Here is a 27,443-nt window from a genome sequence, read left to right as displayed (position 1 = left end):
TAAAATCATGGCTTTTATTATTTCATCTCTGCTCTTAAAAAAGGAATCCCTTTTCCTTAAAAAAAACAGGTTACAAAACACATAAGATACTGCAGTGCTGCTGGCAACAAAGGCAGAACCTGTACAGGAAGGTTACAGAGAGACCAAAAAACCCAACCCTGCAGCCTCTCTAATCTTCCTGATCCTGATAGCAGTAATATTCGGGTGAGTTCCTGTCCTGGTTGTTGGCTATGTCACCGGGGCTGCCCAGAGGGCAATACTTGGGGTCATAGATTTGGCGGCTCATGCCAAAAACCTGCCCACTTTGGTTGGCCCCCTGGGTATAGCCCATCTGGAGAGACATTGAGCCGTCATCGCACTTGTCTGTGCCCGTCTTGGCATCGTAGATGTGCCGCCGGGTGCCAGGAGCTGTCATGCCCACCTGCAAGGAGAAACACACCGTTCAGCATGAAGGAGCTGCAGAATTTTGCAGGGGGGGAAATGCAATGACAGGAGGAAGAGATCTTGCCAACGTATAGATAACAGGAGCCATTGATCAGGACTGCAGGAAAACTGGAAGCAGAAACGGGCCTGAAGGTAAGCTTGTTGAAAATAAGGTTCGTTTGTTTTTCAATCAGCAGGAACAAGTTTCTAGTCCTCATGACAAAAGTGTGCCTGGACAATGCCTGATGAAGTCTTGAAGCCACAAAGGTGGGACTGGTGCTTGCTTCTTGCCCCTCTCTGCAATTAATAAACCTGAAGATAAGATTCAGGTCAGGTAGCCATGTTGGTTTGAAGCAGCGGCACAAAAGTCTTGAGTTCAGTGGCACCTGTAAGACCAACAAAGTTTTATTCTGGGTATAAGCTTTCACATGCATGCATGCTTCTTCACAGAAGCTTATACCGGGAATAAAACTTTGCTGGTCTTAAAAGTGTAACTGGACCCAAACTTTGGTTCTAGTAAAACTGAAGTTATGCAAAGATGTTTTGCAATATTATTATACATTGGGGTGGCAAAATTTGCTTAACTTAAGAGCCACACAGAATAAACATCACACATTTGAGAGCTGCAAGATATGAACAAATATTACACACATGTCTTTATGAAGGTCTTAATACTTTCTTTGCACAGAAAGATAAAATACATATGTATGCACTATATAACACGACCATGTTAGAAGGAGACTTTTTAAAGAACAAAAGCTGGGAATAACGGTCCCCATAAGACCAGCACAGGGAAGACTTGAGAGTAAGGCTGCATTAAGTTCCTCCTTGACCTCTGGGAGCCACATAATATGCGTGAAAGAGCTGCATGTAGTTCCCGAGCCACAGTTTGGCCATTTCTGTTATACATGATGACATCAGCACATAATTTGGACCACCCAAGAGCAGAAGTTTTGGCTCCAGTTACAGAGTCAGGGGTTATGCTGTATACCTTGCAAGCCCATTCTCTCAGCCTGTGAGAGAAATGGGAGCTCATTCACCCATTATGCATCCAGCACAACTTCAGAGGCCCTTCTTTGGATGCCCCAACTTCTGAGATTAGGTGGACGTCAACCCAGGAGAGGGCCTGCTGGCTTGTGACACCAAACCACTAGAACTCTCTCCCCAGAGAGATTACTCAACACTGATCTGTAGCCATCTTCAGCCAACAGGTGAAGACCTTATTTTTGTTTCGCTTGGCTTTCCCTTGATGATCCCTCCCATCTTAACCAATGCTTTAATTGCCATTTATGTCTTTGTACTTTGTATTTTAGAGCCCCTTGGCACAGAGAGGTAAAGCTGCAGTACTGCAGTCTGAGCTCCCTGCTCATGACCTGAGTTCGATCCCGGTGGAAGCTGGGTTCAGGTAGTCAGCTCCAGGTTGACTCAGCCTTCCATGAGTAAAATGAGTCCCCAGCTTGCTGGGGGGAAAGTGCAGATGACTGGGGAAGGCAATGGCAAACCACCCCGTAAAAAGTCTGCCATGAAAACATTGTGATGCAACGCCACCCCAGAGTCGGAAATGACTGGTGCTTGCACAGGGGACTACTTTTACCTTTACTTTGTATTTTAACTGTTTTAATAATGTGTGTTTGAGGGGTTGATTCTAACTGTTTTAAAAACACAATTTTTATTGCATTATGCTTCAAGTTCCCTATGAAGAAAGGTTACAACGCTTGGGGCTCTTTAGCTTGGAGAAACATCAACTGAGGCGTGACATGATAGAGGTTTACAAGATTAAGCATGGGATAGAGATGGAAGCGAAAGTAGTACTTCTTTCCCTTTCTCACAATACGAGAACTTGTGGACATTCGATGAAATTGCTAAGCAGTTGAGTTAGAACAGATAAAAGGAAGTCCTTCTTCACCCAAAGGGTGATTAACATGCGGAATTCACTGCCACAGGAGGTGGTGGCAGCTACAAGCATAGACAGCTTCAAGAGGGGATTGGATAAGCATATGGTGCAGAGGTCCATCAGTGGCTATTAGCCACAGCTTATTGTTGGAATTCTCTGTCTGGGGCAAGTGATGCTCTGTATTCTTGGTGCTTGGGAGGGACAACAGTGGGAGGGCTTCTAGTGTCCTGGTCCCACTGGTGGACCTCCTGATGGCACCTGGGGTTTTTTGCCACTGTGTGACACAGAGTGTTGGACTGGTTAGGCCATTGGCCTGATCCAACATGGCTTCTCTTATGTTCTTAAGTTGTTGGCCAACTTTGGTAGCCCTTGTGAAGGCAGAAAGCAAAATACAATTTATTTACTGTAAAATAAATAAAAGAGAAGCAACGCACTAGACCAGGGGTAGGGAACAGTAGCTCTCCAGATGTTTTTTTTGCCTACAACTCCCATCAGCCTCAGCCATTGGCCATGCTGGCTGGGGCTGATGGGAATTGTAGGCAAAAACCATCTGGAGAGCCACTGTTCCCTACCCCACTAGGCACTGAACCACGGCAACCGCTTCAGCTTCTAGATGATCTCTGGACTAGAGTGAACTTTTAGTCCATAAAACTTTCGTTGGAAGGAGATGCAACTAGAAGATGGACCCAGACGTGTCCAGACAGAACATCATCAACCCACAGGCTGAACCCTGCATCTTTTAAATCAGGGCTGTCAAAATGCAGCCTGAGGGCAAGATCAGGCCCCCAGAAGGCTCACTGCCATCTGCTTCCTTCTCTCTCTTTTGCTTCCTTCTGCATCACAGCTTGCTCAATTGCACAGGAGCTACAGAACAAAGCTTCTATTTTAAGAACATAACAGAACACCACCCCTTTCAGCCGTGCCAGGCTTCAAAGGCAAGATGCCCCGTTCTCACCTGACTGGCACATTTGTTGGTGCCCATCTGCAGACTGATTGTGGAGTGGTCCATAGGTGGTAGGATCTGGTTCTTGGGGTCGTACAGGTGCCGCCTAGTGCCGTAGGCCGTCATCCCCGACTGACTGGCACATTTATTAGTGCCCATCTGAAGCAGAGAGAGACAGGGACAGAGAGAGAGAGCTTTGTTCAGTCAGACTTTTCTTTTTTTTATTTAATTAATTTATACCCCCACCTTTCTCCCCAACAGGGACTCAAAGCAGTTTACCTCATTCTCTTCTCCATTTTATCCTCATGTATCGAAATGGTTAAAGTTCTGGCAGTTGTCTGGTTTTAAAATGGCTGCTGTTTGTAGTTTTAGATGTTAAAATGTCCTTCTCCTCTGACCTACAAGGCCCAGCAACCCTCGGGCCTAAAAAGTACGGGGAAAAGAAGAACCTCCCCAAGGGGCTGGGTGACCTCTAGACAGACTCCTATCCAACCAGGAAGCAGGCAGTCTTTGAGCTACTGAAGAGTAGGAGACTCCTGTGGAAGGGCTGCGCTGGGTGACCAGGCCACAGAGGTGGAGAACCCTGCAAGGCAGACGTGGAACCCAAGGGATTCAGCTGCAACCAGTCTGGGGTGGACTGGAAGTTTCCCTGCCCTCTCTCGAGAGAGAGAGGTGAAGGAGAGCTGGAGGCCTGGTGGAGAAGAGACCCTGTCCTGCACTGCAACCTCCCAGGGAGAGAAGTTAGGGAAGTGTGTAGGGAGAGGGGACTGCGGTTTTCTTCTGGTTTATTTGTGCCCTGTTGGTAGGGTTGCCAAGTCCAATTCAAGAAATATCTGGGGACTTTGGGGTGGAGCCAGGAGACATTGGGGTGGAGCCAGAAGCAAGGGTGTGACAAGCATAATTGAACTTCAAGGGAGTTCTGGCTATCACATTTAAAGGGACCACACATCTTTTAAATCCCTTCCCTCCATAGGAAATAATGAAGGATAGGGGCACCTTCTTTTGGGGCTCATAGAATTGGACCCCCTGGTCCAATCTTTTTGAAACTTGGCGGGTATTTTGGGGAGAGGTACTGGATGCTATGCTGCAAATCTGGTGCCTCAACCTCAAAAAACAGCCCCCCCCCCAGTGCTCCAGATACCCACAGATCGATTTTCCATTATTTCCTATGAGAATAAGTCTCCATAGGGAATAATAGAGTTCCCTCCCCTCTTCCTGTTTTCTCTCTCTCACTCACGCACACGCTTAACTGTCTCTGGTGCGAGTGGGCAGCCGTGTTGGTCTGAAGCAGTAGAACAAGGCAGGAGTCTCTGGTGCCTCCACAAGGAGGTCTGGAAAGTACAGGGGCTACCTGCTCTTTTACACACACCCTCACTTGTCCCAAAGGAAAGCGAAACAAGCAGAGGGGCTGCACTCTCACAAGGCCTGCTGTTGCTGACCCTTCCCCATGAAGTACATCCTGCTCCAATTTAAAGGCACACACACATTTTAAAACTGGACCTGTTTGCAGGTCCTGCCCAAGATCTAGAGGTACAGGGTGGCTGTGGGGAGGAGCTTCCCCGCCGGCCAGCTGGCTGGGGGCGGGGGGAGGGAAGCCTGTAAAACCGGGGAACCCTCCGCTGGGACCTGGGGATCGGGAAGCCTACCTGTTGGTCCAGTTTAAGTTTCCCCTTGTAATGTGCCTTACCCAATCAATATATGTCTTCCCTGTTTATAGTGTAAATAGTTTGAATAAATACTAATATATTTTTGAAGTTAACTACTAGAGTCACTTAAGTTTCCCCCGCTTTGCATGTTACCAAGAAAGAAAAGGGAACCTTGGGAGGAGAAAGGAGAGGCCTGTTTGTGGGTTGCCAACTCTCCAGGGCCACCCCAAAGACTGGAGATTTCACCTCCAAACCAAGCGGTTCAGCCAGAGGGTCCCTCTAAGACTGCAGTGACAAATCCAGTGAGTGGTGGCAGCGAGCTAAGGAAAGGCCACACCCACCAGGGGGTGGGGTAGGGGGACAGCGGGACTTGCAAGCCTCAGACAGCGGCAAGGACTGGCTCAGAAACCAGATAGCTTATAGGGCCGACTGCATCAACTGGCCAAGAACACAGCAATCTGTGAACGAAAACTACCCCCACAACCGAAGGGGGTGTGTTGCCCATCTGCCTCTCATTGAAGAAGAAGAGTTGTGTTTTATATCCTGCTTTTCTACTACCCAGAGGAATTGCAAAGCAGCTCATAATCCCCTTCCCTTCCTCTCCCTGCAATAGACGCCATGTGAGTTTGAGAGAACTCAGAAAGCTGTGACTGGCCCAAGGTCACCCAGCTGGATGCATGTGGAGGAGTGGGGAACCAAACCCAGTTCTCCATATTAGAGTCCTCCCCCACTGTTAATCACTACACCACACTGGCTCACGTTTGGGTGTGGGATCTGCAGGAACCCTAGCACTGCACCATGTTTCAGACTCCACGCAAACACACAGATCCATGCACGCCGCCACCACCAAGAAACCACAACCACTACCAATCTCCAGGAAATTCCCAACCAGGACTTCCACCTTTGCTGCCACCAACTCACCTGTAGACCGATGACACACTGGCCCGCTTTCAGCTTCGTGTCGTCAAAGCTCCTCTGCTGTTTCTCCGAATATTTCACCCCAATGTCCAGGCCACTGTCAATCCCCTTCGTCTTGGCCTGCAGGAAGAGGAGGGTGGGGTGGAAGGGGAACCGGCTTGGAATCTAGGACATGTAGCCTGGAGAGGAGGCGGCTGAGAGGTGATAGGATCACCATCTTCAAGTACTTGAAGGGCTGTCATATAGAGGATGGTGCGGAATTGTTTTCCGTGGCCCCAGAAGGTAGGACCAGAACCAATGGGTTGAAATTCAATCAAAAGAGTTTCCAGCTCAACATTAGGAAGAACTTCATTAGAGCGGTTCCTCAGTGGAACAGGCTTCCTCGGGAGGCAGTGAGCTCTCTCTCCTTGGGGGTTTTTAAACAGAGGCTAGATGGCTGTCTGACAGCAATGAGGATCCTGTGAATTTAGGGGGAGGTGTTTGTGAGTTTCTGTATTGTGCAGGGGGTTGGACTAGATGACCCTGGAGGTCCCTTCCAACTCTTTGATTCTATGTTCCTAGTCCCTGTCGTGGGCACAGTCAGAAGGCAGTGAGGAGGTCAAAGATGGTGCAGGAAAAAGCAAGCAGGTCATGGCAATGATCGGGAGAAAGGAAGGTCTTCTGGAAACAAGGCCACGCTAGAGGTGGGGGGAGAGGAAGCAAGATGCCAAGGGCGAGAAGCTCTCAGCCCCCCTGCCAGCTATCAGGGCTGTGTCAATGCACTAGCCAAGACGACCGCCAGCTTAGCTCTCTAATCATCCCAGCACAGTTAACAACAACCCTGTAAGGTAGGCCAGCAGCATTCCAGCCATTCGACAGGAAAAGGACAAGAGATTAGCAGTGTCTTAGAATCTGGGACAGAGGAGACGGCTGCAGCATGACCTCCCCAGAGACTCGACCCTGCCAGCTTGCTCACCATGCTCGCCAGAGCCAGCAGTGACACCTGGACTTGCGTCATGTTCCCGCTCTCGTAGAGGTCATTAGCTTCAAACAGGTCGACTGGCTTCAAGCCATAGGTGAGCATGGCTTTGATGAAATTGGAGAGGTTCTCTAGCTGAGGAAGGAAGGAGGGGAACAAAAAATAACAGTCTGCCATCAAGTCACAAGTGGCTTATAGCAACTCCAAGGCAAGAGACAGAAGGGGCTGGCCATTGCCTGCCTCTGTATAGCAACCATAGACTTCCACAGTGGTCTATGAAGTATTTTCTCTTGTAGAATGAGTGAAACGCTTTTAAAGACAAGCTGTGTATGCTGTAGACCAGGGTGGCCAAACTGTGGCTCTGTTACCCATATTTGGTGCATTTACACTACACTAAATAACGTATTTTACATCTGGATTTCTGTGTAAGAATAGCAAAAACCCAAATGTAAAATGCATTATTTAGTGTAGCGTGAATGCACCAATTTTGTGGCTGTTGAAGCCTCCATCACCCTGTCAGCTGGCTTGGAGAACGCATTTGTCTCTTTAAATCAGAGGCTTGGAGAATACATTTAAAGTTGCTTTCTTTCCACCTCTCTCCCCTCAAATATTTGCTTCTTTGTCCTGCAGCTCTCAAACATTTGACTTTCATGACTTGCGGCTCTAAAACTTCTTGGATTTAAGAGGAGTCTATGTCGACAGCAGGGGTGGCCAAACTTTCTTAAACTATGAATAAACTATGTGGCTCTTATGTTAAGAAAGTTCGGCCACCCCTGCTGTGGACATATATTCCTCTTAAATCCAAGATTCTTTTCTGCACCTTCAAAGATACTAATCTTCTTAAGGAAAGCACACAGGTTCTTCATTGCTTCTCACCTGTTGCATGCCTTCTGTTGCCCTTTTGACCTGATAGTTGACATTTCACCTCTCCTTTAAGCCAGTGTGACACATATACCCACAGGTTACACATGCCCACAGAAACATAAGTCCTAGAGTAACAGAGGCTAGATGATCAACTGACAGCAATGCAGTTCCTGCGAATTTAAGGGAAGGTATTTGTGAATTTCCTGCATTATGCAGGGGGCTGGACTAGATGATCCTGGAGGTCCATAGCCAGCAGGGGGGGCATGGAGCGGTGCCCCCTATAGAATCTGCACCACCCCCACCCAATCTCCCCTAATCTGAAAGAGAAGACTGGGGAAGACAGGGTGGGTGCACTGCAGATTCTATAGAAGATTATATTGGAGTTATACCTCACCTTTCACTCTAAATCTCAGAGTGGTCATAATCTCCTTTACCTTCCCCCCCACACATATACCACAACAGACACCCTGTGAGGTGGGTGGGGCTGAAAGAGCTCTCACAGAAGCTGCCCTTTCAAGGACAACTCATGCACGAGCTATGGCTGACCCAAGGCCACTCCAGCAGGTGCAAGTGGAGGAGTGGGGAATCAGACCTGTTTCTACCAGATAAGAGTCTGCACACTTAACCACTACACCAAACTGTCTCTCCATGACCTCTGCCCAGTATGTTCCAGCATTGTCCACCTGCTCCCTCCAGCAGTCCCTTAGCTCCTTGTCCCTGACCCTTCACAACCTTTTATCGCCCTCCCCCTTTCTCTCCCATGCCTCATAGATACCTACCTGATGCCAGTTCAGAGCGGAATGATTAATCTTCTTTACAGAACCTGGTTGCAGCCGATTTATAAGCCTGAAAGGGGGGGGGAGGAGGAAAAGCCAATTTATTAGCCTGCATCAATACAACATAATTATAAAAGTCAGCTACCTGGAAAAGGGAAGGGTCAGCCCCAGCATTTAACCCTCGTAGGCTTGTTAAAGAGGAAAAGGTTTTTTAAAGCTATTATTCTATGTAGAAAGAGCTGTCAAAAATAACCCAGGTGGGGGAGAAATAGGCTTGCCAACCTCCAGGTGGGGCTGGGGTCCTCCCAGAATTGAACTCTAGGCAACAGAGCTCAGTTCTCCAGGGGAAAATGGCTGCCTTGGAGGGCGGACTCTGTAGCACAGCACCCTAACTGAAGCCTCACCCTCTCTAGGCTCCACCCCCAAGTCCCCAGGAATTTCCCAACCCAGAGCTGGCAGCCTTGAGGATTCACTTCAAAAAGGGCCGACCGTCTTCCAGTGGGGCCCAGAGATCTCCCAGGCAGACAACAGAGTTCCCTTGGAGGAAATGGCTACTTCGGAAGGCGGACTCTGTGACATCATATCCTGCTGAGGTCCCTCCTCTCCCCAAACCCCACCCTCCCAGGACCTACTCCCCCTCCCCCCCCCCCCCCGAAATCTCCAGGAAATTCCCAACCAGGACTCGGCAACCCTAGGCAGAAATAACATGCGATTCCAGATAAACACAACAGATCATCCTCCAAGCCAACTCCTGTGCAGTTATTTGCAGATCTGAGCTTCACCAGAATTTAAAAAGCTGCCCTGGTCTTTCAAAAATCAAAGCATTCTTGGTGCAGGCAGTAAAGAAATGCCCAGGTCAGGGTATTTTTCTAAAAAAGAAATATGACTGAACTCCTTAGAACTGACTGAGCTCCTTAGAGGAAGAACATTGTCCTGGTTATTAAACATTATACAGACAGTGTTGTGCAGTGGTTAGACCAGTGACTCCTATAGTAGGCAGTACCACCCCCAGGGTGGAATTACTGGGGGGGGGGACTAAGAAGTGGGGGGAGGGGCTGGAGGTGGGCACCTTCGATCGTGCTGTTCATGAATTTACAACCAGCCAAGTTAGAGTCTAGAATCTAGATGCTGGCAAACAGCTCTCCAAATTTCTGCCTCTGCTTAGTGCTGAGATCTGATAGAAACTGTCAGAATTTTAAAGTAAATATTTAATATTTAATTTAATTTTTTTTATTTATACCCTGCACAATCCCACAAGCAGATTCAGGGCGGCTTACAACAGTAAAAAACAAACATCGAAATTAAAACATCATAAAACAGTTTCAATAATCAAAACAGCATATTCAGAAGAGACAGAAATATCCCAGCAGAGCTCGAGTGAGCAGTACTAGATTTCTGGAACTGCTGTCATGGTGTGTTTCTGTTTCTTTGTGACATGTTTTTGCCTCTTCATCATTAATCAAGTTTTTCGGAAATTCTGAATTGGATAATGGTTAAGAAGCTCTGTGTCACATTTCAAACACCATATTTGGTAGGATGTAGTTTTTAGGGTGGTCATCCAGCTTCTCCAAGCACAGAAATCAGCTCCAGGTTACTAAATGTGGCGAGTGGTTTTAAACCAGATGTCAGGAAGCAATTATCACATCATCAAGTCCATCCGTCACCTGAAGAATTTACTGAACGGTTACTAAATGTGGCATCAAGGATTCTTTGCTAAAAAACTATCAAGCTTTGAAAAGCTGGCATCACTGAATGAAGTCTATCAATTCTGTCAACATTATTAAATAAAATAAGCTTCTAATTCCACTTTCAATGAATGTACAATTAGTGTTATCTTCCTTAGTGGGGTATGCAAACTGAATAACACTTTTTATATGGAAAAGCAGGGTGGGGTGAGGGCAGTGAAGATGAATCTATGGAACCCCCCAAAATTTGGGCACCACTAGGCTGGAGGGTTGCACTAGGATCTCGAAAACCAGATTTCTGTTGTGCCATGAAGCTTGCTCAATGACCATAGGCCAGTCAGGTGCTACACACTGAGACAAAAAATCCCAGCTGCAAGCTAATGGGGTCTGAACTTGCTGAGACTGAGAGGGGAAAAGATCTTGGGAGTCATAGTGGAGAGCTCAATCTAAGTGCCAACCGAATGCGCTGCAGCAGTGCAAAAGGAAAACTCTGTCAGGGGTAATTAGGAAAGGGACTGGAAATTAAAATAGCTGCTATTATAATGCCCCTATATAGATCGTCCGGTCTTATTTGTAATCCTGAGCACAGTTCTGGTCACCCTCTCTCAAAAAGAACAATGCAGAGCTGGAAGAAGTACAGAAGAGGGCAGCCAAGATGGACCGGAGCACCTTCCCTATGAGGAAAGGCTGGAGAGTCTGGGAATTTTCAGTTTAGGAAGGAGTCAACTAAGGGGGGAGGGGAGACATGATAGAAGCTTATAAAATTATGTCCTGAGCGAGAGAGTTGACAAACATGGAGGTCTGTCAATGGCTACTTGCCAGGGTGACTGAGGGGAACCTCCACCTTCAGAAGCAGTTAGCCTCTGAATCCCACAGCCAGGAGGCAACATCAGGGAAGGCCTCGGCCTTTCTGACCTGTTGCTGGCCCTCCAGAGGAACTGGTTGTCCACTGTGTGAGACAGGAGGCTGGACTAGATGGACCAATGGTCCAATTCAGCAGGACTCTTCTGATGTTCTTATGAAGGCCTCATCCTCTCAGCCCTGTTATTGCCCCTCCAAAGGAACTGGTTGGCCACTGTGTGAGACGGGATACTGGACTAGATGAACCACTGGTCTAATCCAGCAGGGCTCTTCTGTTGTTCTTATGAAGGCCTCATCCTATCTGCCCTGTTATTGCCCCTCCAGAGGAACTGGTTGGCCACTGTGTGAGACAGGAGGCTGGACTAGATGGACCACTGGTCTAATCCAGCAGGGCTCTTCTCATGTTCTTATGAAGGCCTCAGCCTCTCTGCCCTGCTGTTGGCCCTCCAGAGGAACTGGCTGGCCACTGTGTGAGATGGGATGCTGGACTAGATGGACCACTGATCTGACCCATCTTATGTTATGTCACATATTCCAAGTCTAACCTACCTCACAGGTTTGTTGATGTGAGGATAAAATGGAGGAGAGAAAAATGTAAGCTACTTTGGGCTCCCCGTTGGGGAGAAAGGTGGGATATAAAAAGAAATAAATACATACATAAATACTGTGTTGCAGGGAGGGCCCTCAAAGACCCAACTTCCTGCAAACAAGAATTTGAACACAGGCCACCGTTCTCTGCTACAATTCTCCCCTGAACACCCCAGCCTTCACAGATAAAAGAAACTTCCTCTGTGCCTCATTAGAAACAGCCCAGTTGAAGCAGACTGAAGGTCCAGCTAGCCCAGCGTCTTGTTTCCAATGGAGAATAGCCAGATGTCTCCAGGAAGCTATGAAAGCAATGGTGCTGGATCTGTACCTGGAAGACCTGCGTGCGAATTCTTCCTCAGGTTCCAAAGCTCACTAGAGTGATCACCTGCTCTCAACCTCGCCTCCTTTACAGGGATGTTGTGAGAAGGGAAAAGGGTGGGGGGAGGATAAATGCCTCACTGGAAGAAGGGATGCGTATTAACATGAGAGATGAAGGAACTGCCCACCGCTCATCCAACACTTGGCTCTCAGAGATAGAGTGCCTTTGAACCTGGATGCTCTCTGGAGCCAATAATCAGGAAGATAACAAGAAATCCACAATAGAGATTCACTTTCACAGAACATTTGCCTTTCACAGGAGAGGTAAATGAAGAATGGCTTGTGGGACAGGTGAAAGCCGGGTGGGCTGGGAAGACAGGCCCTTTGGCAGCCCACTCACTCGCAAAGGATGACGCCGTCCTTCAGCCCCTTCTGGAAGTCGGGCCCGATCTCCCTGCCGGTGATGCCTTCGATCCATATCCGCAGCTCAGATTCCTTCTGAGGGTCGTATTTCTGGGCAAGCTGGGTTGGGGTAAGAGAACAGGGTCAGATCTCCAGTCTTCCAAAACAAAAAACAAAAACACCCAGGTCTCTTTCTGGTCCCTTCTGAAGCCTCCCTCCCCATCTTCCAGATCAGTCAACCAGAGAATATCTGAGGCATTCCATGACCACAGGGAAAGTCACCTTCTACTGGTTTGGTCTACCTAAATTGGCTAAGGTTCTCCAAGGCCTCAGAGTCTTTCCCAACTCTGCAAGCCCCCTCCCTGACACAAAAAAGACTCATCTTTCATACATGCTGAATAAGGCACTTCCAAGGCATTTTTTGTGATTGTTTGCATGTGGATTTTGCTATTTTGCACAATAAAATCCAGTTGCAAAGTGCATTGAAAATGGATTAAAAATACTTTATTCAGTATATCTGCAAGTGCCTTCAGGTTTGTGCCCATTGCAAATACCTCATCATCAGTGTTCCCTCTAAACTGAATTAGCGTGAGCTAACTCACAGATTTTTAGCCTCCAGCTCACACATTTTTGTCTTAGCTCAGGAAGGATGACCCCAGAGCACAATAATTTATGCAGGAGCTCACAACTTTCATGACAGTAGCTCACAACTTAAATACCAGTAGACAGGATCATTCAAAAGAAACTGAGATTATTATTTCAGAATATATCAAATTAGAAAGCAGCCTTTTCCTGGGGCACTCATAAAAAGGACAGTCCAAGATTATGCAATCAATTGTGTCCAAAGAATTAAGACCACAGGATTTTGAGTCCCATTCCAAACACCTGCCATTGCATCACACAAGCACGTGTTCTGAGACTTTTCACTTCTGTCTGAACAAACACTGGTTTTTTAGTCCTCACAGCAAACTTTCCATATCAAACTAGTTTCTCTGTTTTTTGTTTTAAAAGACATCCTTTTCTACCCTGCATCAACTGTACCAACACATCTTAAGGAAGATCTTTATGTCAGAACTTGTAACTTTCTTGTATGCTGTTAGCCTAACTGACTCCATGTTGTAACCAGATACTAACCCAGCGTACTCTATGCCAGGCCACTAACCAAAATAGCCTGCATTCCAAGCAGCCTGTGATCACTGGAGGATGGCAGATAGCCTCTGGTCAACATCTGCAGGTGGCCTTTGAAGCCAGCCAGCCAGGACAGCTCAGCAGGGCTCCATCCTCCCTCACTGATAACAGACCCTGAGAAACAGACAGTTGTCTCTGACCGTGTGAAAGATCGTTTTATTGTTGCTGCTACAACCACATAAAATGTAACCAATACTAGCTTCGTTATCAGTGTTATCCTGTACCTTCAGCACTGTAGTTCTCAATAAATGCCTATACTTTTGCAACAAAGTCTTGGGCCTCGCTTGAAGTTCTTCCAGTTCTGACACTATAAAGCTAACCTTGAGCTGCTGATTTATACCAAGCCACTTAGAGAACATGAAAGAAGTCATGCTGGATCAGGCCAATGGCCCATCCAGTCCAACATACAGTGGCCAAAACCCAGATGTTATCAGGAGGTTCACTTTTTCAGGCCAAAATTCCAGAAGCCCCCACCCCAAGCACCAAGAATACAGAGCATCACTGCCCAACACAGATTGTCCCATCTATACCTTCTGGCTAATAGCCACTGATCGACCTCTGTTCCATATGCTTATCACATCACAATTTGCAGTGCTCACACTAGAGAGTAGGAGAGTCAGAGTGCCATAACCTCTGCTCTAGAAAACATTGTGCTTTTTAGGACTGCTGTGATATAAACAACAGAAGAGAGACAGTTTTTAAAAAACAGGAAGTCTCACAGCGGGCAGCTGATAAAAACAGGCTGCAGTCCGCAAAAGCTTATAGTGGAAGGAAACTTTGCTTAAGACTCAGGCTCCTGTTTATTTTTGCTGTAGCAGAGGAACATGGCTGCACCCCACAGGAATTAGAGAGAGATCTGTAATTTACAATTAGGGAGGAGTGCCCAACTCCTGGACACCCTGCCCGGCAACAATGTACCATTAAAGAATCTCCTGCATCTGTTGAAAGGCTATTTCCTTTTCAGTGAAACCAGGGGCACAATTCCTTATCACCTTTCTAACGCTACCTTTCACCCATCAAGCCCAGAGCACCCTATGTGCGTCTCCCCTCCTCTGTTCTACAATAAACCCTGCAGGGGGGGCTAGGATGAAACTAGAACAACTGGCTTGAGCTCCCTCAGTGAGCTGCATGGCAGAGTAGGGATTTGAACTCAGGTTTCCCCAGTCTTAGTCTCTGAATAACTGAGGAAGTGTGTATGCACACAAAAGCTCATTCCTTTCCCAGGCTGAAAAACTGAGCTGACACCAATAAAATGAATTTTAACACAGATAAAGGCAAAATTCTGCATTTAGGTAGGAAAAATCCAATGCATAGTTATCGGATCGGGGAGACTTGTCTGGGCAGTAGTATGTGCGAAAAGGATCTAGGGGTCTTAGTGGACCATATGCTGAACATGAGTCAACAGTGTGATGCGGTGGCAAATGCAGTTTTGGGCTGTGTCAACAGAAGTATAGTGTGCAGATCATGTGAAGTGATGGTGTCGCTTTACTCTGCTCTGGTAAGACCAGATGACACTGAACAGACACAAGGGTCTCAAGGGAAGAGGTTTTCCTCTGCGAAGCCTCTGGAGGCCAAGATGCTCACGGTTTCGATCATCAACTTCGTCAGCCTCCTTCCTCCGACGTTGCACGGCGCCTCAGCTTAGTTCTTTCAACATGGGTCTACGCATGCTCTCAACAGCTGCTCCCAGCAGAATTAAGCTGAGGCTCAGTCGAAGGAAGGAGGCTAACCAAGTTGATGATTGAAACCATGAGGAGTCCTCTCATAAGCGGTTCCTTCCTTTTCCTCTCCACACCGCTAGGAGTCGAACACTGAAGAGAAAAGTGCTTACCCACCGTTGTGTCTATCTTGAGGAAGCCTAAGGCTATTGAAAGACTATGTGGGGAAACGTCATGTATTGAATGTTCCGTGTTCCTTAGTATTGTTTGGTTTAGTTTGCACTAAAATGCATTTATACACGTTTCACGTAAAAGTTCTAGTGTTTCCGGTGATTTCCAAAGCTCATTGATTGCACCGGTTCCAGTTGTTTTCATCACAACGAAAGGGAAGGCGGCTGATTCTACACAGCCTGGAATTTCCAGCCCCTTGCAGCAGGCTCCTGGCTTTCCGCCTGCGTGACAGGGATCCCGGCTAACCAATAACCCAGGTGTGTTCTGCACCCTTGCAAATGGAAAAATAAAAACGAGAGAGCAGGTTCCGCAACGACGCCTCCTCCCAGCTTCTTTTTGCCAAGCCCGTGTCTCACCTCGGAGGCAGAGGGAGAGAGCTGATGCTGGAAAGAGACAAGGCAGGCCCAATCCTCCTCTGGCTCATATCTGCTGACTGCGCAAATGCAGCAGGGGTGTGTCAAATCACACCCCTCGGCTCCAGTTGGGAATTTCTCCTGGGTTTTTTTTTTTTTAAACCTGACAGGAAGACTGGCATTTCCATAAACAAAGGCAGATAACATTTAAAAGTCCAATGCCAGCTGTTCAGAGTTGTTACCTACCATAAAATTTTACTTCCCTAACTAATTGAGAAAGGTGATCTCTCCCCTACCCCAGGCACAAGCCAGGAGTGGCTGACATTTCGCTTTTTATGGCACACAGTGTTTAAAACGCTGCACAACCGGGAGACCTGGCTGCTACCTGTACAGAGTAGCCTTATAACGCAGGTGTTATCCGAGGGCTTTATGGAGTTTGCTTTCTCTGCCCTGCCTAGATTTTTATACTCTTGTGGGTGTTGGGGGGTTTTTAGACAAAGGAGTTTTAAAAGATTGAGACTCAGGTTCCAACCCTCATTCTGCCATGGAAACTTGGTGGGTGACCTTGGGCCAACCACACACTCTTGGCCTAACCGTCCCCACAAGACTGTTGTAAGGGTGAAAAGAGAGGAAGGGAAAGTGATGTAAGCCACTTTGGATCCCCCACAGAGAGCCTTCTCAGTCACAGCACCAAAGCTCTAGAACAGAGGCCAAATCAGGCCCCTGGAGGACTCCTATCAGGCTCCCGAGCAACAGGCTGTCATCTGTTTCCTTCTCCTTCTCTCTTGCTCCCTTCTGCATCATGGCTTGCTCAATCACATAGGCGCTACGGAGCAAAACCTCTATTTTCTCCATTGGTTGAAGCTCTTCCCTTGGGGAAGGTGGGCTCTATGGCATTTATATCCCTCCCCAAACCCCACCCCCTCCTTAGGTTCCACCCCCCAAAATCTCCAGGTATTTCCCAACCCAGAACTGCCAACCCTAGACATGGCAGGGCTGTTTGATGATTTATAGACCACCGTTCAACTTTAAGAGTTATAGTACAGTATTTTTTTAAAACAACAACAACAGAACAGTAAAATACAGTCAAAATGGGGGGGAGGGGAATGTCATAACATCAGTATTCCAACAAACTGAAAACCCTTCCACAAAAATCACATCTTCATCTGGAAAGCCTTTAGGAACTGTATGTTCTCAAACAGTATTTTCAGAATACCTTTACAAAACTGAACATGTTGGCTCATAAGCCAGTCTGACGACTCACTCCTTAGAATTCCTTTCTCAAGGGGGGGGGGGGGGCAGAACCTGCCAGCTTCAAAAATGCCCTGAGTCAGAATTTGCTTCTCTCTAGGTATAATGACCAGTTAACCCCCCTACTCTTCTTAACACTAACATTTAAACAATCTTTGCTTCCTTTCTAGCGCCAGGGGAGGTTTCTCTGTTTAAGTATCAACTAAGCAGTTCCCAGCATATTCAGATCTCCTAAAATATAACTAACCCTGTGTGCACCTACAGGCAAGTAAGTCTACTGAAGACAGTGGGACTTCCAAGTGAGCCTGCGTACGCTTGAACTAGCTATGATTCTCGCTTAAGACCAGGCCTCATTTTGGGTAGGAGCTCACAGGAGTGGAGCTCTGGAACTTCTAAATTTTACTGTGCTTCTCCTTCCTTCCTCTTCCCCTCCCCGCAAAAAACTTGCTTATGGGCTCTCCATTAGTCAAACTCCCTGTGAGAATTTTGCTGACTTAAGGCATTTCTTTCCTGCTTTTTCACCAAGGAGGCTGTGGTACTGAAATTTTTATCACCATCTTGGACTGCATACTGTTTTGTTACTGATGCTTAGTATTTTAGTGTCATTTTACTTTTATTATTGTAATTTTTTTCTCCTGATGCAAGCTGTTCTGAGCCCTGCTCACAGGGAAAGGCAACCAAAAAAATTGGATTTTATAAACCAATAAATGTATAGCACTTCCTCCATTTTAACCTCACGAGAACCCTGCAAAGGTAGGCATAAGGTTGATAGCCATTATTCCAGCAGAAAAGGCCATTAAGACTTGTACATGCCTCATCTTAAAAGGGGTGGGGGGTACATTGCTCTAATTAGAACTACTGTTTCCCCCACGCAAATCTGATAAAAATTTCAGTCAACAGGACTCCAAGTTAACCAAAATTTTTTAACTGCACTGCTGTGGCATTTCCCAAAATTGGATACACAAATAATTTAGAACATGGGAACCACCTCCCCCTGCCTTTCTAACATCTCCAAGACCCTCCTGAGTGACAACCAGAAGTCTGCTAATCTAGAACCCTTAACCCTCTCTCTTGGCTGTGCCACAACCTCCTCTGAACACTCCTGGCATGTCTCTTCAATTTTCAGTCTCAGCAGCCCTGAAGGCCCAATTTGCTCTTGAAGGCCAATTTGCAGGATGATTACTCAGCGTCATCACCCTTGGGAAGCATCTTCTGCAAAGCGTGCCCAGTGAAGATTAAAGGGCATTAAACACCCCGGCGCCCGCATCATGAAAAGGTTCTGCAAACTGCCAGGGAAGTCTCAAACCCGCAACATTGCCAGCAAAAAGTGCTTTCGGTGAAGTCACAGGCTTACATCCCTTCCCGAGGCATTCCCTGTGTGGTGCCGACCACAAAGTTATCGACCTCTCAGCGTTTTCGCTTTTATCGCCATAAAGAAGATGCAGGGTAACAGAGACAGGAAACTGTGTGGTAGCCGAGTGACCCAGCTACCAACCCAGCATGCCTCCAGTTCAAATCTCACCTGTACCACAGAAACCCAGGACGAAGAGGTCGAAGAAGTGATGATCCAATGGGCCAAAAATATAGGACAGAATTTGGAATTAGAAAAAGTGGGTCCAGGTTTGGAGGATAAATGTTAAAATGACAAGATCGGTGCCATACAAAGAAAATATTTTTAAAATGATATATAGATGGCATGAAAAGGAAAGGTCCCCTGTGCAAGCACCAGTCGTTTCCAACTCTGGGGTAATGTTGCTTTCACAACGTTTCACAGCGGACTTTTTACAGGGTGGTTTGCCATTGCCTTCCCCAGTCATCTACACTTTCCCCCCAGCAAGCTGGGGACTCATTTGACCGACCTCGGAAGGAGGGAAGGCTGAGTCAACCTCCAGCTGGCTACCTGAAAGAATAAAATACAGGACTGGTCAAAGTTTTATGAATGTAAATAATAAATGAACATGTAAATAATATAAAATGTGAATGGTAGAAGGCAAAGATTAGAGGGTGAATGAGAGAAACATGTGAAGAGTGATGATTGAGAGAAACTGCTTACCTCACCTTTATTTTATTATTTTATTTTATTTTTTGTTATATGTTTTAAGTTGTGTCTATGTTAATAGGTCCATGTTACGTGGAAATTTAACTAAAATATTGAAACACAAATCTCACCTGTACCACAAACTTAGACAAGCCAACCCTGAGGAGAACTGCTCCCTAATTTGCTGACCTCTCTTCCAAGGCTTTGGACTAGATGGGAGCCCTAATTTCAGGAAGGGAACTTGGCACCAATCATAAGTTGGACCACAGTGGAATGCGCTCTTCCTGGATGCCTGCTTGCCTTCCTTTGGGAAGCAGGTGAGAAGTCTTTTGGCAGCACAAGAAAAAAGAAGGCGATTTCCTGCTGCAGAGTTCAAACATGGGCTCAAGGAGTTTAGTCTGGCTTACTGCCTAGGAGGGTGGAAATACTTTGCAAAACTCATTGCAAAAAGAGTTAGATCACCTAGAACTAGCCAGGGCAATCCCACATAACCAAAACTGCACAACCATACTGCTTGAGACATCATAACCAAATTGGCTCCTATGTTCATTGCTGGCTTGAATGCCCAATAATCCAACCCTTTTGGAAAGCAGTATTAAATGGCATTCATGCTCTAATTCAACAAAATATTTCTATGACACCAGCTGCTTTGCTACTGAATTTTAGACCAGAGAACAAAGCTCCCAAATTTGTACAAGAAAGAATTACTTTATTACTATATGCAGCTAGATCAACAATAGCCAGTACATGGAAACTGACAAAACTCCAGCCTTAAAAACCTGGTAAAATAAACTATGGAATGGAATGGAATGGAATGGAATGGAATGGAATGGAATGGAATGGAATGGAATGGAATGGAAAGGAAAGGAAAGGAAAGGAAAGGAAAGGAAAGGAAAGGAAAGGAAAGGAAAGGAAAGGAAAGGAAAGGAAAGGAAAGGAAAGGAAAGGCCTTTTCTGATGTTCTTATGAAGGTCTCAGCCTCTATACCCTGTTGTTGGCCTTCCAGAGGAACTGGTTGGCCACTGTGTGAGACAGGATGCTGGACTAGATGGACCACTGGTCTGATCCAACAGGGCTCTTCAGACGTTCTTATGAAGGCCTTGGCCTCTGTGCCCTGTTGCTGGCTCTACAGAGGAACTGCTTGTCCACTGTGTGAGACAGGAGGCTGGACTAGATGGACCACTGGTCTGATCCAGCAGGGCTCTTCTATGTTCTTATGAAGTCCTCAGCCTCTATGCCCTATTGTTGGCCTTCCAGAGGAACTGGCTGGCCACTGTGTGAGACAGGATGCTGGACTAGATGGACCACTGGTCTGATCCAACAGGGCTCTTCAGACGTTCTTATGAAGGCCTTGGCCTCTGTGCCCTGTTGTTGGCCTTCCAGAAGAACTGGTTGGCCACTGTGTGAGACAGGAGGCTGGACTAAATGGACCACTGGTCTGATCCAGCAGGGCTCTTCTGATGTTCTTATGAAGGCCTTGGCCTCTGTGCCCTGTTGCTGGCTCTACAGAGGAACTGCTTGGCCACTGCATGAGACAGGAGGCTGGACTAGATGGACCACTGGTCTGATCCAGCAGGGCTCTTCTATGTTCTTATGAAGTCCTCAGCCTCTATGCCCTGTTGTTGGCCTTCCAGAGGAACTGGTTGGCCACTGTGTGAGACAGGATGCTGGACTAAATGGACCACTGGTCTGATCCAACAGGGCTCTTCAAATGTTCTTATGAAGGCCTTGGCCCTGTTGCTGGCTCTACAGAGGAACTGCTTGGCCACTGCATGAGACAGGAGGCTGGACTAGATGGACCACTGGTCTGATCCAGCAGGGCTCTTCTATGTTCTTATGAAGTCCTCAGCCTCTATGCCCTGTTGTTGGCCTTCCAGAGGAACTGGTTGGCCACTGTGTGAGACAGGATGCTGGACTAAATGGACCACTGGTCTGATCCAACAGGGCTCTTCAAATGTTCTTATGAAGGCCTTGGCCCTGTTGCTGGCTCTACAGAGGAACTGCTTGGCCACTGTGTGAGACAGGAGGCTGGGCTAGATGGACCACTGGTCTGATCCAGACAATCTATCTCTAAGTACCAACTGCTTGGAAGCAGTAGGGCTCTTCTGATGTTCTTATGCTTTCCCCCCAGATACACTCCCTTCTCTGCAAGACCCGTCAGTTGGGACAGGATTTTGAAATGCCTTTCAAATAGGCTCTGAAGTTGCCTCGAACCCCAGGGTCAATCTGGTGGCACCACCAGCCAACGTAACACACAAACATTGCCCAGAGACCCAGAGTCTTGAGGCTGCCTCTTTCCAGAATGTTTTAGCCACAACAGGACTAAGCTACACTGCGGTACTCTGATTAGAGCATCAAACTGGGACCTGGGAGACCCACCCGCAACACCCCACTCTGCTGAGTGACTTTGGGGCAGAACAGGGGTGGCCAAACTATGGCTTGGGAGCCACATGTGGCTCTTCCACACATATTGTGTGGCTCTCAAAGTCCCCACTGTCCCATTGGCTGGCTTGGAGGATGTACGTAAAGTTAAAGTTGCTTTCTTTCCACCTCTTCCTTCTTTTCTCCCCATCTATTTGATTTCTTTCCTCCTCCCTCCCTCCCTGTCTTGTGGCCCTCACACTTCTGATGTTTCTTCCATGTGGCTCATATTAAGCAAGTTTGGCCACCCCTAGGCCAGACACACTCTTAGCCTAGCCTACCTCACAGGGTCATTGTGAAGATAAAATGAGGGGGAAGAATGACACAAGCCACTTTGAGTCCCAATTGGGAAGAAAGGTGACACATAAACAAATTAAGTCAATCAATCAATCAATATCACAGCAGATTCCAGGCCAGCATCCTCTTGTTTCTGACAGTAACCAGCTGGATGACTAACACTTCGAATCACAGAGTTGGAAGGGACCTCCATGATCATTTAGTCCAGGCGTCCCAATCCCTGGGCCATGGATGGGTCCCGGTCCATGGCCTGTTAGCAACCGGGATGTGAGTCGTATAATTATTTCATTATATATTACAATGCAGTAATAATAATAAGACAACATTAGATTTACACCCTGCCCTGCACTCCGAATCTCAGAATGGCTCACAATCTCCTTCTCCTTCCTCCCCCACAACAGACACCCTGTGAGGCAAATTAGGCTGAGAGAGCTCTCCCAGAAGCTGCCCTTTCAAGGACAACCTCTGCCAGAGCTATGACTCAAGGCCATTCCAACAGTTGCAAGTGGAGGAGTGAGAAATCAAACCCAGATCTCCCAGATAAGAGTCTACACACTTAACTACCACACCAAAATAAAGTGCACAATTGCATAATCCCAAAACCATGCCCCCGCCCCCCAGCCCATGGAAAGACTGTCTTCCACAAAACCAGTCCCTGGTGCCAAAAAGGCTGGGGACTGCTGATTTAGTCCAACCCCCTGCACAATGCAGGAAATTCACAACTACCTCCCCCTCCACACACCCCCAATGACCCCTGCTCCATGCCCAGAAAATGGCAAAAAAAACCCCAAAAACCCACCCCTCCAGGATCCCTGTCCAAACTGGCCTGGAGCAAAAGTGCTGCTTGACCCCACAGTGGCAAACAGCAATTCCCTGGGTGTGTAAGAAAGGGCCAGGAGATCTAAGCACTGATGCAACCCTTCCTGCCCTCCCTCTGTGCTCTGCCTAAGTTCACAGAATCAGCACTGCTGTCAGATGGCCATCCAGCCTCTCTTTAAAAACTTCCAAGGAAGGAGAGCCCACCACCTCCTGAGGAAGAAGCCTGTTCCACTGAAGATGATGATGATTTATATCCCACCCTATACTCTGAATCTCAGAGTCTCAGAGGGGCCTACAATCTCCTTCCCCTTCCTCCCCCACAACAGACACCCTGTGAGGTGGGTGTGGCTGAGAGGGCTCTCCCAGCAGCTGCCCTTTCAAGGACAACTCCTGCAATAGCTATGGCTGACCCAAGGCCACTCCAGCACCTGCAAGTGAAGGAGTGGGGAATCAAACCCGGTTCTCCCAGATAAAAGTTGGCACACTTTACCACTACACCAAACTGGCTCTCTGTCAAGACGTTCTTCCTCATGTTTAGCTGAAAACTATTTTGATTTAATTTCCACCTGATGGTTCTGCTCCGACCTTCTGGGGCAGCAGAAAACAATTCCGCATCATCACTTCAGGAAAGCTTGCAAAACGGGACATGAAACCCTCACCGCTAATCCAAGGTCCAATACCGCTTTGACACAGAGAGGATCCGTTGACACCACTAAGGCCAACTCTCCAGAAGTTTGTGTTGTCCTTTCTTTTAAAGAAGCCAGCCAGTGTCAAATCAGCAGGGCTGGATTAACAATTAGGCAAAGTAGGCACCGGCCTGTGGGCCCCCATGCCTTTAGGCGTGGCTCCTGCCCCATGTTCTCCCTGTTTGCAGCCCTCCAGCCTGCACACACAGCCAGCAACTGAGCCGTTCTTTGGCTGGCTTGCCTGGTGTGGCTGCTGGAGTCGTCTCCAAGTCTGCCTCTCCCCCAGTTCTGTTAAAGGGGCTTTTGAGAAGATGGCTGCAGCGGGGGGCCATGGGCAGCAGGGTGGGTGCTCAGACTCCGAGATAATTCGCAAGGGGGCCCCCAAGATTTTGACTGCCTCGGGGCCTCCACAGGGTTTAATCCGGCACTGCAAATCAGGCCTCTGTCGACCCTTCTATTGTAAGCAGAGGGCGATGGGGGGAGGAGGCGGAACAAGAGGGAGACTTTCTTTCTCCAGTATTCGCCACTGGGGGAGATGTGTTTTTCTTTACAGGACTAACTTTAGGACCGGCGGTGAATTCATAGGCTGGCATACTTCAGCCATGGGTGCAGCTAGTTCCATAATGCTACAAAATTATATGTTTAGAGGTCCCAGCACATTTAGAAAGTTCTCCTCCTGAGCTGCGTGCATAGTTAAGCAAGCTGCACAGACCACATTCTTAAAGTTGCTGCAGGAGTTGCATTAAGCAATAATTTCATGGCAGGAAAACACAGCAGGAAACGTGAAGCTTACATGAAGCTGCCTTCTACTGCCTTGACCCATCCAAGTTAGTCTTGTCTACTCAGACTGGCAGCGGCTCTCCAGGGTCTTTTCACGTTACCTACTTCCTGGTCCCTTTAATTGGAGATTGAACCCCAGGACCCGGAACAGACGCTCTGTTGAGCCACAGCCCTTCCCTGAATCATCAGTAATGCTAGGGTATCATTCACAGCACCGATTTCTGCAGAGGGCATGAGCTAATGCGGCTGGGCTGTGAACTGGGACGTCCTGGGTTCAGATCTCACGTACCCTTTGATCAGCAGGCAGTACGCGACTTAGGTACACCAGAACATCTGCCCCCTTTAACAGCCCATGAAGGAGGAAACTGAAAGGGATACCCCTGAGAACTGGGCAGGCATTCAAGCCTAAATAACCAGACTTGCATAACTTCAGTCTGCAAAGGAACAGGTCTTCCCCCTTCACAGAGCTCCTTCCTGCATTGGGCAGAACAACTCACACAGCACTATAGGGCCAACCTGTGCTCGTGCAAAACATACACACGCCAAGCCTGGACACCCAAGAAAGCTTCCCAAATTACTTGCCCTAAATGGCTTGAGAATAGCTTATCTGAAAGGCTATCTTTTCCTGAAAGTTTCTACCTAGGGATCAAAGGGAGAGGCCCTCCTGACTGCTCCCTCAATAAAGAGGTGGGTTCGCAAGACAGGGCCTTTTTGGTGATAGCCCCACAATTATGGAATAACTCCCAGAGAGGTGTACCTGGCCCCCTCACTTTTGTCTTCAGGAGACAGATGGAAGATGGTTTTATTTAGGACTGCATTTGATTAAACCAGTCCTGAATTGTTATTCTTAAATGTTGGCTTTATATATATATATTTTTATGTGCTTCATTTTATGTATTTGATCCATACTGAAAGATGGCTGACAAAGGTCTTCCACTCATAAAATGTCCCAAAGCAGGGGTCTCTTTTCCCCGCAGAACTTACTTTGCATCCTGAAGTCCCCTGGTGAACCACAGGCTCTCCAGGCAAAGCAGGTAGCAGATACCACGGAAGAACGTTTGGTGCCTGGAACCCTGGAGAGCTACAGCCTGTCAGAACAGGCAACATCAGGCTAACATAAATCAAGGGATGTTTTTGTTTGCTTAAACATTTTAATAACAATAAAAATATCTTTTAACAATCTACTATATTAAAAAATTGGTATGACTGTATATATCAATTCAGTCAGCATTGTATCAAAATTAAAAGTAAACTTACATATACACACGTACCCCAACATATTAAAGCAATATACGATCCTGACCATCATATGTGATTACATTAACTCAAGGGTTTGTTTCAATATAAGGAATCTTCACATGAGCAAAAATAAAGCTTTAACCAAAGTTCCGTCCTATTCTACAGTAAAGCATGCAGGTTTGAGTAAACCACAGGGGTTTGACCCCAGGTAGTAAAAAAGGCTACAAATGTTGGAAAAGCTTTTTCACTGCCAGAGCCAATCCAAAGAGCCAAAGCTGAGCTTAAGGGATTTGATTTAAGGCAGTGTCACCACAATGGGTACCCAGAAAGCCAAGCCAGTGGTGAGCGACGGCCAGAAGTTATAAGAAGCCCAAAATCACACAGCAGCAATCAGGAATCAAAGGAAGGCAGAAAGGCATGCTGCCAAGCCAGAGATCAATCAGAGGGATTCCAGAGATCATGATAACAAGAGTCCCAAGAATGCCAGACCGAAGAAATCAGGAGCACATGATGAGCAGAGAGGGGAAGATTGAGTCTGCCTAAGGCCTTCCTGACTTCAGCCTCCAGCTACAGAATCCAACATGGTTCAAGAGGCTTCAGAAGAGAAGATGCAAGCCTTGAATTCAGCAAGAGCTCACAGGAGCACAGCACCTTTCTGAGGGTTCCCCCTCTTTCTCCCCACCTACCTTGTCCATTGAATAGTAGGTACAGCTGCATAACAATTCCTGGATTAGGAGAGCAGGCAGTCAGCCAACCATCAGGGGCTTTGTCATGCCTCCAGCAGCCCTCATTAACCCCTGGAGAAGCCCACACCACCCTTTCTCCTCTTCTTATGTGATTTTGAGCGGCGGGTAGCTTGCTGGCCTTTTGACTGGGGGGGCGGTGTGGCCAAGGAGAGCCCCCGGTGAGTGAGGCCTGCTTGGGCTGGCTGGATCTCTAGCCAGCTGAAGCAGGCCTTGCTCTCCTGGGGCTCTCCTTTATTGTGTTGGGTTGCTTTTGGCTAGGGGGGGTGCAGAATATGCTAATGAGTTATGATAATGAGCTCCACCACCAATTTTTTTACAAAACAACCCCTGAGAAGATGTGCCAGTCCAGAAGCCTCCACCTCATCCAAGATGCCATCCCAAGGCAGAGACATCCGAGCCACACAGCACCAGCACCTCTGTCCTAGTGTTCGGAAACAAAAAGCTTGAAGACAGACCAGGAGTACAGAGTCAAGAGACCAGTAAACCTGCTGCCCTGCCTTGACTGCGGAGCCTTGCTTTCCAAACTCACGTCACAGGTATTTTCCACAAAGGCCAGGTTCAAATTCTCACGGGGAGGCCAACCACTACCTCTCAGTTTAACCTGCCTCACAGGGCTGTTGTGCAGATAAAAGGGAGGCACCGGGTACGCTAGCTCAAAGGATGAAGCACAGCATAAAAAACGATAAGAAAGCCAACCTCAGCAGTATAGGGGAAGAGTTATATGGCTCACTGCACATGCTCAGAGTCACTAGCTCTATACCGAGGCTAAGAAGGCTTGAAGGAACTGGGCGACATCCCCCAAACTTAAATCCAGTTACTAACACCTCTAGCCTTAAGCGCCGAAGCTGGCGAACCGAACTGCCACAGGGGGAAGCTCAGCAGAAGGCACGGAGGGCCGCCTTTCCGTATTCCGCTTCCTCCTCCCCCGGAGGCATGCAGCCGCCTCAGGCGCTGCCCCCGCGCCGCGCCGCGCCGCGCCGCGCCCCACCTCTCCAGGGCGCACGGAGCGCCTCGTCTCCAAAGTGCCCTCCGTGCGCCCAGGGCGCATCGAGGCTGGCAGCGCGCCCCGCGTGCCACTCACTCGGTTCCTGACTTCCGCGGACAAGCCGTAGCTGGGCCCCTTGTTGAACTGGTTGCTGCTCATTCTCTGCCGGGACAGGGCGGCGTCTCGGCAGCCAGGCGAGGCGCGCACACAAGACACTCCGCGAGCCGCCGCCGCCTTCTTCGCCGAAGTTTTGGGGCAAGCGGGGCACCGCCTCCAGCCGCTGATTGGCCGCGAGTTGAAATAGCCTTATAAGGGCAGAAAGAGCCGAATTCCTGGAGGATGGGAGTTCCTTGTGCGGGACCCCTGCCTGCGCCTGCTGGGCAGCTCCCCCTCAACTTGGGGGCTTCAGCGCCCGGAAAGGATAGGCGCCGAAGCTGCCCAGTTTCTCACCTGGAACGCCGCCCCTTCCTGTATT

The 27,443-nt window shown here is 47.8% G+C and overlaps 1 protein-coding gene across 1 annotated transcript; it reads right to left on the bottom strand.

The window, feature by feature from the left end:
* On the bottom strand, positions 1-27,443 carry CNN2 (calponin 2). Its single transcript, XM_060232868.1, has 7 exons — positions 27,065-27,443; positions 12,275-12,396; positions 8,426-8,492; positions 6,780-6,917; positions 5,828-5,944; positions 3,273-3,419; positions 1-421 (listed from the first exon to the last, which is right to left on the bottom strand). Exons 1-7 carry the CDS (start codon positions 27,125-27,127, stop codon positions 170-172), a joined length of 906 nt encoding a protein of 301 aa, XP_060088851.1. The 5' UTR covers positions 27,128-27,443; the 3' UTR covers positions 1-169.

The sequence above is a fragment of the Heteronotia binoei genome, chromosome 2 (assembly GCF_032191835.1).
Source record: "Heteronotia binoei isolate CCM8104 ecotype False Entrance Well chromosome 2, APGP_CSIRO_Hbin_v1, whole genome shotgun sequence".
Taxonomy (NCBI): Eukaryota; Metazoa; Chordata; class Lepidosauria; order Squamata; family Gekkonidae; genus Heteronotia; species Heteronotia binoei.
This window is presented reverse-complemented; position numbering and strand designations above follow the sequence as displayed.

Coding starts and splice junctions, on each gene's coding strand:
- CNN2 (XM_060232868.1), bottom strand. CDS start 27,127: ATGAGCAGCAACCAGTTCAACAAGGGGCCCAGCTACGGCTTGTCCGCG. Junction 5,945..6,779: donor TGCTGGCTCTGGCGAGCATG/GTGAGCAAGCTG, acceptor CTCTTCCTGCAG/GCCAAGACGAAGGGGATTGA. Junction 3,420..5,827: donor AGTGTGTCATCGGTCTACAG/GTGAGTTGGTGG, acceptor TCTCTGCTTCAG/ATGGGCACTAATAAATGTGC.